Source organism: Cebus imitator, unplaced genomic scaffold (genome assembly GCF_001604975.1).
Source record: "Cebus imitator isolate Cc_AM_T3 unplaced genomic scaffold, Cebus_imitator-1.0 Scaffold15, whole genome shotgun sequence".
Classification (NCBI taxonomy): Eukaryota; Metazoa; Chordata; class Mammalia; order Primates; family Cebidae; genus Cebus; species Cebus imitator.
In genome coordinates this window covers 9,397,378-9,411,983 of record NW_016107330.1, presented here as the reverse complement: position 1 = coordinate 9,411,983, position 14,606 = coordinate 9,397,378, and the positions used below count along the sequence as shown (strand labels likewise).

General features: G+C 43.7%; 1 protein-coding gene across 1 annotated transcript in view; it reads left to right on the top strand.

Annotated features, from left to right (window-relative positions):
• The window catches only part of UBR4 (ubiquitin protein ligase E3 component n-recognin 4), a 144,202-nt gene that overhangs the window by 86,482 nt on the left and 43,114 nt on the right, over positions 1-14,606 (top strand). Inside the window, exons 61-73 of the mRNA XM_037730827.1 lie at positions 2,382-2,478; positions 3,139-3,246; positions 3,715-3,831; positions 4,798-5,007; positions 6,750-6,899; positions 8,366-8,593; positions 9,406-9,484; positions 9,978-10,223; positions 11,056-11,224; positions 11,719-11,863; positions 12,454-12,539; positions 13,467-13,554; positions 13,947-14,140. Coding sequence (XP_037586755.1) covers positions 2,382-2,478; positions 3,139-3,246; positions 3,715-3,831; positions 4,798-5,007; positions 6,750-6,899; positions 8,366-8,593; positions 9,406-9,484; positions 9,978-10,223; positions 11,056-11,224; positions 11,719-11,863; positions 12,454-12,539; positions 13,467-13,554; positions 13,947-14,140 — 1,917 coding nt within the window. The remainder of the gene's footprint in view (positions 1-2,381; positions 2,479-3,138; positions 3,247-3,714; positions 3,832-4,797; positions 5,008-6,749; positions 6,900-8,365; positions 8,594-9,405; positions 9,485-9,977; positions 10,224-11,055; positions 11,225-11,718; positions 11,864-12,453; positions 12,540-13,466; positions 13,555-13,946; positions 14,141-14,606) is intronic.

The window sequence follows — 14,606 nt, the reverse complement described above, 5'->3', positions numbered from 1 at the left end:
TAAGAGTAGGGTATAGTGGCTTATGCCTGTAATCCCAGCACTTTGGGAGGCTGAAGTTGGGAGGATCGCTTGAGCCCAGGAGTTTGAGATCAGCCTGGGCAACATATGGAGACCTTGTCTCTACAAAAAATAAAAAAATTAGCTGGGCATGGTGGCATGCGCTTGTGGTACCAGCTACTCAGGAGGCTGAGGTGGGAGGAACTCTTAAGACCAGGAAGTCAAGGCTGCACTGAGCTGTGATTGTGCCACTGTACTCCAGCCTGGGCAACAGAGTGTCCCTGTCTCAAAAATAAAAACAAATAAAATAAAATAATAAAATAGGAACAAATGACTGAAGTTTGAAAATACTCTGCTGTGATCTTGGTCCAAGTCTAGACTCTGCTCATTTTATCGACTTTTTTCTTCATGTGTGTGTATTCACATGTATGTTCTCCAAATCTGAAGATACTAATCCATCTCAAAACAAATTCATTTTCTCATGTTTTATGTTCAAACTATTGAACAACTGCTGTCATCTCACCTTTCCTCACTTGTACCTTGTCCATCTGTGAGCAATTCTTATTCGTTTTTAGTTCCCATCTAGCTTGGCTAACTACTAACAGACACATGCGTGGTGTTCTGAAGAACAGTTAGCTCATTCCTTTGAGTTCTTTTTAGAATGATAATTTGTAATTCATGTAAGACCCTGTACTTGCTTTCATTCATTCTTTTTTTGGAAACAGGCTCTCACTCTGTTGTTCAGGCTGGAGTACAGTGGCATGATCATGGCTCACTGTAACCTTGAACTCCTGGGATGAAGTGACCTTCCTGAGGCAGGACTATAGGCACATACCACCATGCCTGTCTAATTTTTAAATTTTTTATAGAGATGAGGTCTTGCTGTGTTCCCTTGGCTGGTCTTGAAGTCCTGCCTCAGCCACCAAGTTTTGGGATTATAGATGTGAGCTACTGCACCCAGCCCTAGACCCTGTTGTTTCCATTCAGACTTGTATTATTTTGAAAATATTCTGGGCTGAGTACAGTGGCTCACTTTAGCTCTGTTGCCCAGGCTAGAATGCAGTGGTATGATTATAGCTCACTGCATCTTTGAATTCCTGGGCTCAACCAATCCTACCTTTTTAGCCTCCTGAATTGCTGAAATTATAGGCATACCACAATGCCCAGCTATTTTCTTTAAAACAATTTTTTTGGTCCGTTTTTGTATTTTAAAAAAAGTTTGTTTTTAAGCAAAGAAAAAGTATTTTGGATAGCTGCTAAGATATGTAACACACAAAAATCAGACGTTAAAATGTAGGCATATGGTTTCTTACAAATAATCTCTAAGATATAAATGAGACGGGGGCTGAGGGGGGCGGATCACAAAGTCAGGAGATCTAGACCATCCTGGCTAACATTGTGAAACCCTGTCTCTACTAAAAATACAAAAAAAAAAAAAAAAAAAAATTAACCAGCCGTGGTGGTATGTGCCTGTAGTCCCAGCTACTCAGGGGAAAAACCCAGGAGGTGGAGGTTGCCTTGAGCCGAGACTGTGCCACTGCACTCCAGCCTGGACAACAGAGTGAGACTCTGTCTCAAAAAAAATGAGACAAGGACCATTTACTAATTACGAAAGTGAATCCATTAATTTATTCAACAACTATATTTTTAATCTGCATGAGATTGTGTATTAGGTGAGACTGCCAACCAAATTGTCAGCAGGACCTTTATTAATTTTCATCATCCTCTTGAATCAGCATAGAGATCAAGGGGCACATACTTAGTACAGAAGGTCAGCTCTATATCTGCAGATGAAGGCAGGTAATGGCCAATTAAGTATATGGGAAAACTCATGGGTCCAGTAGGAGAGTGGGACATTGAAACGGAATTAGGAAGATGGTGGACAAGGTGTGAGAGAGTAGAGCAGTGACTGGCTTTTGTAAGATTTTGGAAACGTGAGAAAGGGCCGGGTCATTGTGCAGCTGGGTGATACAGAATTTGTATATAGAAGAATTCTAGAAAATGATGCCCGGAGGCAGAGTAGGGCCACATATTAGAAAAAAAGCCATAAATCTTGCAATTGGAAGTTTGGTTTTGGAACTGAGAACTAGTAGGGCCTGATGCCTTGGGAAATACTTTGAACTTTCCTGTAGTAGGATTTCTTTCAGTGCAGCTGTATTTTAGAATAGTTTTGCTTTCTTTTAACAGAGTAGGATCTCCCCTTCTGTGTTGCTGACTGGCATACCAATTAGGCAGTTCTTAACTTTTTTAATGCTAGAGATTGTTCCTAAGCATTAGGCTTCTTGTTGATCTTGGTAGGTGGGTGGGGGTGGGGAGGGAATTATATTCAACTCGTTCCTGTTGATATACAGCTCATATTTTGTATTTTTTCCTTGGCCCTTTAGGCTGCACATGGTCCGTCTAATGCTGTTGGAGAGATTACTTCAGACCCTGCCTCAGTTACGAAACGTTGGCGGTGTCCGGGCCATCCCGTACATGCAGGTAACCCTTAGCTCATCTGGGTCTGTCACATGATCAGACCCTCCTTAAGCATTTCCGCATCTCTCTTCCAGGGGTCCTGGGAGTCTTCGTTCATTTGGTGTTAGGCCACAAAATAATGAAATCTAATTTTGAACTACAAATTATAGCTCTACATTTTATAAATGTGAAGGCTAAGGGTCAGAGAATTTTTTAAATGCACAAGTTTGTCCAGGTAGTTATTGACAGCCAGTGCAAAAGGCTGCTCCTGAGATTCTGAGTCTCTAGTCTTTGTGTCCATATTAGAGTGTGGGCTAATAGCTGTTCTTCCACTCACTGGCTGTCTTCCTCAGAGGAAAAACTGTTCTTTAATTCTTAGCTCAGTGCACCACCCTATCTCAAGCTACTTTGCTTGGATATAGTACAGGTTAGTCCATTAATTTTACAAACTTTTTACAAAACATTTTTTTGTAATGTCAAGTGCGGTATATATCAGAATTTGACTTTTCTGACTCTGAACGCTGAAGCTTTGGATAACTGGAATTTAGAATGCTATAATGGATTACAGTTATGATTGATAGGGAGGGATGGCAGGAAGGTTAGGGTTTCTTGTGAAACACCCTGTATTTTCAGTCGTTGTTCTTTAGGAAATTGGGTTTTGTGTTTTCTCTTTTTGACTTCTAGGTCATTCTAATGCTCACTACAGATCTGGATGGAGAAGATGAGAAAGACAAGGGGGCCCTAGACAACCTGCTCTCCCAGCTTATTGCTGAGTTGGGTATGGATAAAAAGGTAAAATCTGAGAGTCAATCTGTGTGAGAAACAGGATTGGCTGAGAGCCTTCCTTACGTTCCCATTCCTTTTGTAGAGGAACTTCACCTTGTTTCATGGGGTAACCATCCACTGAGGGCTCCAGTTCTATTGAATCAACAAAAGTGTATTCAGGGCCCGTTTTGGCCTAAGCATAGTTTTGGACCACGAGCATAATTGAGGGCAAAGATGAAGTTCTTACCCTCATGGACCTTTTGTACTCAGTGAGGTGAAAACATTAAATTAGTTGTTTGTATCTTAATGTGGTCTCCTAAGCGTATTGAGCTCTAGATGCCCCAAGTATAGTCCGTGGATATTCTGGGGCTTGTTTTGTCTCTGATTCAATCTGAGACTTTGGGGCTGATGGGTTTGACTTGAAGGAATCTTGTTTAGAGGTTGCCTCAAGCATCGAGTAAGTATAGGTTTCTGGGCTTATGCTTTTGTCTGCAGGATGTCTCTAAGAAGAATGAGCGCAGCGCCCTGAATGAAGTCCATCTGGTAGTAATGAGACTCCTGAGTGTCTTCATGTCCCGCACCAAATCTGGATCCAAGTCTTCCATATGTGAGGTATTTTTGCTTTGAGTTTGTGGGTTTGGGGAAAGGTAAGAGGATTGTCTGGGTAGTGCTAGGGCCAGGGCAGGGGTGATAGTCCTCTGTAAGAATAAAGCCATTGTTGCCTCAGGGGAGTAAGATTCTGAGCTGTCACCTTTTCAAGAGCAGAACCTCCACCTTTTTCCGAATCCCTTCCAAGCCCTAGTCTTTGCTAACAATCCCCCCAATGGAGGGGTAAAAGGTTTTGGAAGTTCCATTATTGAAAAGCAGGGGCCTCTTCTGCAAGGCACAGAGTGGCTAAGAGGATTCCCCTAGTGTATGTTGCTATAAGGTATGGTAATAAAGCAGAGAGAACGCAATGTGTGTGTGGTGAAAGGAGATTAGCACAAAGCAGAGAAGGTAGAAATTGAGGCTGAACTGCATCCAATCTTAATGAGCTTAGGAGCTGTGGGGTTTGCTGGGATTTGCAAGGCTCTTCTAATGGTCTTATTTACAGTAGCTTTTCTCCTGCTTTTTTACGCATGTGATCACTCACCCCCATCTCCTGTGGAAGCTGGTTCTGTGGAAGAGACTCTGCAGAGGGTGGGGTGGGGTTGTTTAGACGTGCCTATAATGGAAAGTTTTCTCTCTCCTTTTTGGATTGGGCTGCTTTTCTAGTTGCTCAAGGTAAAAGAGAAAAGCTGTCCCTTCTAGGGGGAAAGGTTATCTAATCCTTGCCTCCCTGGACTCTGGCACGTGTATGTGGCAAGGTTAGAGTTGAGAACAGGTGTGTTTCTTTGTTTATCTTACCATGTGGTTGTTCAAAAAGTTCTGAACACCCTCACAAACTTCCTTGGGAAAGTTTCAGTGCAAGAGCCTGATTCACTCACTGCCATAATAGCTAAGACTATTGTGAGTGTGTTTCCCACCCTCAGCACCCTCCCGGATTTCACATTGTTTGTACAAGCCATTCTTACCATTGCTGTGTTTTCTGTCTCCCAGTCATCTTCTCTCATCTCCAGTGCCACAGCAGCAGCTCTCCTGAGCTCTGGGGCTGTGGACTACTGCCTGCATGTGCTGAAATCACTGCTGGAATATTGGAAGAGCCAACAGAATGATGAGGAGCCTGTGGCTACCAGCCAGTTGCTGAAACCACATACTACCTCCTCCCCACCTGACATGAGCCCATTCTTTCTCCGCCAGTATGTGAAGGTGAGATCTTTCCCTCATCAAAGAAACATTCTTGTCCTTTGTTCAGAGCACTCTTCTCTTTCCTCACAGTGAAGACAGCTCAAGGGGCTGAGGGTGAAGAGCCATAGGAAGGAGCTGGCATTCCTTGGTAGGGGTTAATCTCAGCGTTATTTAATAAATGACTGCTTCTTCCAACCTTCTGTGGGATTCTGGTTCCTGCCTCTTTGTAAATTGAGGGAATTGAATGAAATCATAGTTATCTCATTTCACATTAGGTTTAGAAAAAGATGAGAAGGTATAAGCTAATGTCACAGTTGTGGGTCATGATGTGTGTGTTGGACATTCCCTGTGCTGTCACCACTGAGAGGCCCTTTAACATACTTATTAAGAAAGATGGGCCTTCGGATCAGATTGATCTGGGATAAGTCCCATCTTGTATTCTTCTTACTTACCAGTCTTGAAGCGTGGAGAAGTTCTGTCTGTCTAACCTCACTAAGCTTCAGCTTCTACAGCTGGAAAATGAGCATACACATAGTATCTACTTTACAGGGCTGTTGTGAGGTGACATTTGTAAAGGACTTAGCACAGTACCTAGAATGGATCAATGCTCAGTCCATGTTAACTGTTGTCATCACTCTCTTCCTCACTGCCCACTCAGAATAGCTTTGAATAGGGTAGGAATACGATAGGCATCAAGTGTGGATCTGATCGTATCTTGCTCTTTTTTCATGAGTCTTTGGTGGTTTTCCATAACTTACAGGCCAAAAAGTTCTTGAGGACCCAGCTACCTGCTTGACTCTATAGCTATGTCACCTATAACACCCTACACGCAGCCCTCTCAGCCTGTGCATTTCCCAAGATGTGGTGTGTTGCCTTTGTTCATGCTGTCCCTTCTGGAATTCTTTCCTTTCCCTCTGCTCCCCTTTCTTCCCCTGTCTAGCGAATTCCAAGGCCTTCTTCAAGACCCAGCACAGGCTTTGGATCCTTGGGAAAACCTCCCTAATACACACTCCCTGCCATTAAGTCTGCTTGAGGGAGCCTCGTCCTGGGTTCCCCGAGCATCCTGTGCACTCATTCACCTATCTTCCCCTCCATACTCTCAGCGGAAACCACATTTTATTCCTATTTACAACTCCAGTGCTTGACACAGAGCCAATGAGTAACTGGGAATTGAATATATGAGACACACTGTGCCCTCAAACTCTTACAGATTCTTTTACCACACAGCTTGCAGGATAGCTGTTGTTTCCACTGTCCACAAATCTCTCATTTACCCCTGCCTTTTTGTGTTATGTGAAGCCAGGAATCTTGACTGAGTTTAGTGATTTGCCTGCCTTAGTTTATTTAACAATTGCTGTTATCATGGGAAATTTTGGTTCTAGGGAATAGAATGCATCTCATAGAAGTTAGAGATCCTTACTACCATTTTTTTTTTTCAATTATTTTGGCCTTTCTAGTACTCATCTTTAAGCAGAATACAGTCAACCCAATGTCAAAAACCACAGAGTGAAATATTAAGACTTTTAGGAACAGTGAGGTCTGCCTCCACTGTAACCTTTGCATGTAATTAAATTGTCCCCAGAAGCCCGGTCTTCTGGGTTTGTAGAATAAACTGTCAGTCAGTCTTGGTTCCAGTTCTGAAAGGTACCCTTTACCACCTCTAACATGCAGTATGTCTAGTGACCAGTGAGCCAGCCTTTTTCCTAATTGTGGACCTGGAAAATCGACAGTCACAGGTTCTCACGCAAGTTTTCCTCTCCCAGGGTCATGCTGCTGATGTGTTTGAGGCCTATACTCAGCTTCTAACAGAAATGGTACTGAGGCTTCCCTACCAAATCAAAAAGATCGCTGACACCAATTCTCGAATCCCTCCTCCTGTCTTTGACCATTCATGGTTTTACTTTCTCTCCGAGGTAAGTGAAGGTCCAAGCTGCGTGCTTGTTGGGCTGAGGACACACATGCATTTGCCTCTGTGGGCCCCTTTCTTCCTCATCCTCACTTGGTATTTCCCCTTGCAGAGTCCCTTTCACACTTCTAGGTCTTAGTCTTGCCCTTCTGGAATATACTGTGTGGTAGAACTGTGGGAGATGTGTATCAAACAAGCCATACTTTACCTTGTGATTGTGTGTGTTGAACTCTCCCACATGTGCTGATAACCAGCAAGTTTAATAATTTAGGTTCTGTCAGGAAAACAAACTATACTAGTTATCTTAACAGAGAAATTTCAATATGGGAAATTGGGTAAATGCTGTTGGACAACAAGAGAGGAAACATTGAGGTAACACAGGGATAGTAACTGCCCGAAGCAGCTATCAGGAAGCTGGTGCTCTGCAGGGATGGGATGTAGCTGATTCTGGGAGCGGTGAGAGAGTCTGATGATTAGAACTCATTGTGGCTGTCAGGGTGCAGGGCTGTTGCTAGGACTGCAGGAAGATGGGAAGAAGCAAGCCCCTTCCTCCTCCTGCTGCCAGGCTCCCTCCCTCTTGGCAGAACTTGAGAGGGAGCCAGCTGGCAAAGAAGCAGTGCACTTGACATAATTCTAGCCTGGGCATCACTGGGCAGAGTCGGTGATGGGGGGGTTGGGAACTGAGAGACAATAGCGTAATAACCTTAGTAACCAGCACAGCAAGCCTGAGATAGATTCACTCTGGGAAGAATAATCTCTTAGCAAACCTCAGATGAGGATTTCCAGTTACATAGTTGTACCAACTCAATCTTTTCTTTTGCTCTTTTACCTGAAAAAGAGATTTGGAATGGTTTTTTTCTTGATAGTTTCCCTTTGGGTGGGCTGAAGTAGAGGCCAGTTGCCCTGTAGATTCCTAAGTGCACAAGGAAGAGATGCATGAATGTTGATACTTTCCTCTTTGATTTCTTTCTCTCTCTTGCTTTCTCCTGGTCCCATGAAAAGATACTTAAGTCCAAGAGAGGTTGGTCTGGTGAAGAGGAAATAGCTTGGTTTGTGTTTCCCTCCAGCTTTTCTTTTTTTAGAGATGCAGTCTCGCTCTGTCGGCCCAGGCTGGAGTGCAATGGCACGATCTTGGCTCGCTGTGACCTCCGCTCCCTGGGTTCAAGCAGTTCTCCTGCCTCAGCCTCCCTACTAATTGGGATTACAAACATGTGATACCATGCCCAGCTAATTTTTGTGTTTTTAGCAGAGATGGGGTTTCACCATGTTGGCCAGGCTGGTCTTGAAATCCTGACCTCAAGTGATCAGCTCGCCTTGGCCTTCCATAGTGCTAGGATTACACCTGTGAGCCACTGTACCCAGCCTCTCCCCAACTTTTAATAACAGTTTATTAAAACCTAGGATGTGAGAGCCACAGTTGATATAGATACAGTCCCAGAGTCATTTACTCTTTGTGTTGTTTGTCTCCTCAAGTACCTAATGATCCAGCAGACTCCATTTGTGCGGCGTCAAGTCCGCAAACTTCTGCTCTTCATCTGTGGATCCAAAGAGAAGTACCGACAGCTCCGGGATTTGCACACCCTGGACTCTCACGTGCGTGGGATCAAGAAGCTGCTGGAAGAGCAGGGGATATTCCTCCGGGCAAGTGTGGTTACAGCCAGCTCAGGCTCCGCCTTGCAATATGACACACTCATCAGCCTGGTACGAGAGCTGGGACCTGGTAGGGTAGGGAGGGGGCATGTGATGAGGCTTTGCCAAGTAGGTAATGGGGTGGAGGTGATAACGCAGGACTTTTAACTGTGTTGACAATGGCTAGTTAGGGTTGAGATGATGGTAACCCCTACCTGGGTGCTGTATCGTGTGGTTGGCTTCAGGGTCTCGGATGTCCCCCTCGGCACTCTCGTCTCACCTGGCAGCAGTTCCTCCACTGTGAGGGGTGTCGCTTGGGCTTATCAGTGCCATTTGCTTACATCCTGGGCAGGATTGACCTCTTTGTTCAACTCTGGTTTTTTCTTTTAAATACTAAAGAAATAGTGAAGGTTCGACTAGAAAAATGCATTACTGCCTAAAGAGAAACTGTTTGGACTTACGGGAGTAAACTGAGTATTTCGTATGTGAATAGCCTAGAAAGAACATCTTTAATCCAGCTGTCTCGTGTCCTTGCTATTGTGTTTATATCAAGAAAAGTAAACTTGATTGTACTTTCTTAGGTCATGGTCTAGCTTTTGCTGTTGCCTTATTGAGTAGTCTGAAGGTTCCCTGAAAACAGAGGGCCTTCCATGGGGATTGGCGGGTAGAACAAAGGCAGGTTCAGTAAGAGCTGCAGTGCTTGCAGCAGTGTGTGAGCCTTGGTCCCAGGTTCACCGGACATTCCAGCAAGCACCTGCCTTGCTCAGAAGACCATGTTCGGCTTGCAGCCCAAAGCCAGGGCGATGGCTTCAGCTAGCAGGCGTGGTGCTTGTCCGGGCTACATGGTGGAGTTACTCATTTTCCCTGGTTGGTTCCTATTTCAGATGGAGCACCTGAAAGCCTGTGCAGAGATTGCCGCCCAGCGAACCATCAACTGGCAGAAATTCTGCATTAAAGACGACTGTAAGCAATGCTGCTCCTTTTGATTGCTGTTATTCAGGAACTGTTAAGGCCTACTATATGCCAAGGACCTAACTGGATGCTGGAGATACAGCTATGAACAAGATACATAGACTAGACAGAACCCTGTCTAGCAAAGAAGACAAGTAAAAACGTGAAAGAGTGATAAGCGCTGATAGTCAAAGTTTGAGGTGCTATGGAAGCACAAAGTGGGATACTTTGACCACCAGGTAGTGGCAGTAAAGCCAAAGAGGAGTAGGTGGAGTCTAGAGAACCCTTTATTTAAAGGAGCAGGGGCTCTGGTTGGTGCGTAGTTATAATGCTTTTCAGAGATTTCCACAGAAAGTATAACTTCTTCACAATGTTCAGCAGAAAGAACATGGAAAAGAAAGCTGGTGAGAGAAGGCAGTCTCAGCTGTATGGAGATGTTGCTTTGGTTCTTGTGAGTCTGGTTGAGGTCTTCTCAGAGCTGAGCCGCTGTCTCCTCTGCTTGCAGCCGTCCTGTACTTCCTCCTCCAACTCAGTTTCCTTGTGGACGAGGGCGTGTCCCCAGTGCTGCTGCAGCTGCTCTCCTGTGCTCTGTGCGGTAGCAAAGTGCTCGCTGCACTGGCAGCCTCTGCGGGGTCCTCCAGTGCTTCTTCCTCCTCAGCCCCTGTGGCTGCCAGCTCCGGACAAGCCACAACACAGTCCAAGTCTTCCACTAAAAAGAGCAAGAAAGAAGAAAAAGAAAAGGAGAAAGACGGTAAGGGTCACCCTCTTGTCATTGTGACCACAGTGATGTGCCTAAATCTCTCTTGGATCACATGATTTGTTCTGTTGTAAAAGGTCTTTTAATCCTGATTTACAGGGGACCTAAAACCCAAATGTTCTCTAGTGTCTACTTTGGGTCTCATTTTCAATTATACTGAAGTGACACCTTAAACAGCACAACTTCTCATGCCAAGTGACAGTAATAGGAAAAGTCAAAGTGCACTGAATATTTTTAGTAGGCCAAGATTTCTTATTCTGTGAAATAATAACACCTGCTCTATGGAACTCCCATCAGAGTTATGTGAAATGATACTTAGTACATTGGTAAATGCTCAGTGAATGTTAGTTGTCTTAGCTGACCCTCACCATCAACTGCACTGTTTTCTATGTTCCTTGGAGATCTCAGATAGGTGATCAGGGTTGAGAGCAGTGGTGGTGGTTCACATTCCTCCAGTTAATGATCAGACATCTCTGTGCAGGCCTATTGCAAGCTCTTGAAAGGAAATTCCTCCTCTGGTGTCACTGTATTTGTTCAGTGTCAGCTTACATAACACTTTGTGGTTTTCAGTGACATTATCATATGCCTCATCTGAAGGCAGTTGTGCTCACCACTGCATCACCAGTGCTGCACATATGTCTCATTTGGGGCTTACCTATTTGTCACCCAGTAAACAACTAAAAATTGTTTTGCAGAATATCAGCTTTCAGTAGAAACTTTTAGAAATGGACAGAGTTCCCTCTCTCCCCATTTGGTAGCCCAGGCCTTAGGACTCTAGAGGACTTCTTCCTACTCTTCAGCCCTCAGTCCTGTTTTAATCTTGCAGGTGAAAGCTCTGGCAGCCAGGAGGACCAACTGTGCACAGCTCTGGTGAACCAGCTGAACAAAGTTGCTGATAAGGAAACCCTGATCCAGTTCCTGCGTTGCTTCCTGTTAGAGTCCAATTCTTCCTCAGTGCGCTGGCAGGCGCACTGCCTGACGCTGCACATCTACAGGTGGGCCCAGGGCTTGGTTAGGCAGACCTGCAAGGGTCTGAGGCCAGGGTGCATAAAGCAGTTCCGTTTTGGTTTTTGGTTACATACAGGCATAGAATCGGTAGTTACGCCAGCCTGAATCCTCTTGTGCTTTAAAGATTTCTTCATTGTTGTCTGCTTTTTAGCTATTAAACTCATGTCATAGGCAAGAGAGGATCTGTTTTCTACTCAGAAGGCTGTGTTTTGGGGGTTTTTAAATCATCAAGCTGGACTCTTTAGGCTAAAAAAGCTCAGTTGCTGCTCTGGGGTATACTGGGTGATGTATAGAGGCAGCAAATGACTGTGGTGTCTCTGTTAGGGGTGACTGTCAGAAGAGAAAGAAAATCATTCAAACTTAATCCATAATTGTGGGGAAATAGATAAATTTACAAAAACAATACCAGGGCCTCAGTGATAAGCACAGGTGCCTCAGGGTTTTCTGCTGCTTGGTAACATGAGCTTTCATCTGTCTACAGAAATTCCAGCAAATCTCAACAGGAGCTCCTGCTAGATCTGATGTGGGCCATCTGGCCAGAACTCCCAGCCTATGGTCGTAAGGCTGCCCAGTTTGTGGACCTGCTAGGCTATTTCTCCCTGAAAACGCCACAAACGGAGAAAAAGGTAATAGTTGCTTTATGGTCAGAGAGGCTAACTTGCCATATTTTACCTTTTTTTCTCTTGAGTTAAGAATATTATGAACAACCCAGATACAGGGAGTCCATATAGGAAATCTCTTTTAAATATATCTAGTTTTGCATTTCTTGTTAAGCAGCATAATATGTCTATGATGTAGACAGTATTCACTAGCAAATTTGACTTAACACATGAAGTAGGTCAAGTATGGAAAGAAGATAAAACTTACTAAAGTTCTTTGGAAAAGAAAGTGCTCCTTGGTTTGCTGGTAGCCCTGATTATGTACCAGAAAATGTTTCTGCAATTAGCCAACTATTTTATGGCTTCTCCATAAGAATAAAAATGATCTTCCTCCATCAGGTTGGGAAAGGGTACCATCTATCACTAAAGACTGTGGAAACTTCTAAAGGAAATAGAATGCATTAAATGATTAAAATTAGGCCCAGCTTTGTGTGATTCAGACTGAGAAGTCTGGTATGTTTAGGGCAGTATTTGGCTAGAATGCAGAAGACAAAAGTCTTTTCCAATAAGACTTTCTCTTGGGCTTTAACTTGTTTCTTTACTGAATTCTGTTTCAGTTGAAGGAGTATTCACAGAAGGCTGTGGAGATTCTGCGGACTCAAAACCATATTCTTACCAACCACCCCAACTCCAACATTTATAAGTGAGCTTTGTTTTGCTGTCTACCTGTTGGAAGCTCAGTCAGCATTCTGAGTAGTTATTTGCATGTTGATAGGCTCTTACATAGGAATTAGGAATTGACAAGCCCCTGGGAGAAGAGTGAATCTGCCTACTTGAGATTCTAATCCCTTCCATGTAGCCCAGGGTCTGGTACGTAGAAGGTACTCAAAATGCCATTGCTGAGTTCAGGGTTTGGTGAGTAGTCATGTAAAAAGTTCTGTATACCCTGGGCAACATAGTGAGACTTCATCTCTACAAAAAATTTTTAAAAAGTGAGCCAGGTGTGGTGGCGTGTTCCTGTGGTCCCAGCCGCTAGGGAGGCTGAGACAGGATGATGGCTTGGATGCAATGAATTGTGGTCCGCACCACTGCACTCCAGCCTGAGTGACAGAGCGAGACCTTATCTCAAAAAAAGAGGTCTTTAGTTTTAAGGGTTTAAGCCTAAATAAGATAAAACAAATTTAAAGAAAATGTCTTCCGTTTTTTTTAAAAAAAAACCTTTATTAGAGGATATTGGTTAAATTGACAATTTATTATTTCTCTGGTTTAGTAGTGACTGTTCTTTAAAAAAAAATTAAAAATAATTTTAATGAGTTAATTTATGTATCCACCTATTTTAAATGTACAGTTCAATGATTTTTAGTAAATTTAATTGTGACTCTTGAGACTACTTTTTAGAGTTCCTCTGAAGGATAGATCAAAGATGAGGAAACATCTAAGGGCAGTTAGTCGAAATTTCTTTCCTGTGACTTTGTAATCCTATTGGAATTTCTCCTGTTTCCTTGAGTTCTCACTAGGGTGCGGCTCACTTTGGGGGATATTGAGCCATGGCTTTGTTATGACTTTTTTGTGAAGCTCAGTGCTTCCTAAGATGAAAATTTATTCATGCTAAAACTGGTTTCTTCCTTAGCACTTTGTCTGGCTTAGTGGAGTTTGATGGATATTACCTGGAGAGCGATCCCTGCCTGGTGTGTAATAATCCAGAAGTACCGTTCTGTGTAAGTAACATCTATAACATGGACAATCCTGAGGCTTACAAGTCCTGTGGGATTCTTGTTTCCAGAGATTGATTGTTAGCACATAGATGTTCCTCTCCTAATCCTTATCTGCCACATCTTTTACCTTAAATAGAAACTTGGCTAGGTACAGTGGCTCAAGCCTATAGTCCCAGTACTTGGGGAGGCTAAGGTGGGAGGATCCCCTGAGCCCAGGGCAAGATGATGAGACCCTATCTCTTTTTTCTGATTGTCCCTCCAGGATACAAACATTTTTTTAAAAAAATTAAATAGAAATTTCATCTGTGGATGAAGAGTGGGTTACATTGATTAATTTTTTAAAAGGCAGTACAAGTCTTGAACTAATACCATGTTTTTTGAACTATTGTATTTAGTATATCAAGCTCTCTTCCATTAAAGTGGACACGCGGTACACCACCACCCAGCAGGTTGTGAAGCTAATTGGCAGTCACACCATCAGCAAAGTGACAGTGAAAATCGGGGATCTGAAACGAACCAAGATGGTGCGGACCATCAACCTGTATTATAACAACCGAACCGTGCAGGCCATCGTGGAGTTGAAAAACAAGTACGGGCTTTTAGGCTTTGGGAGGGGCAGCAGGTCTGTAAGTCTCAAGCTTAGTTGCTGCCTTTGGTTCCTGGAATGGAGTAAGGCAGCACATCCCTAGAAGCCTAGTACGTCCTCTTGTCCACTCCATTCCTAGCCCATGTATCCCAGTGACTGAGTCAGGGCATGTTGTGTATAGGCCACGAGAAGCACTAACGTGTTACAGTGTTGACTTTCACAGAGACAGATCACCTTTTGTTGAATTCTCAGGCATTGCTACTGGATGGAGAACACAGGTCGATGCTACTTGAATAGTAAGACTTAGAGAGTTGTTCTGCACCCAGGATGAACACAGGTCGATGCTACTTGAATAGTAAGACTTAGAGAGTTGTTCTGCACCCAGGATGAAAGTATTGCTATTATTCCAAGAGGCAGATAAGGCTCTTGGACCACGGCAACAAGTGGCCACGAAAGCTGCCTAGGGAGG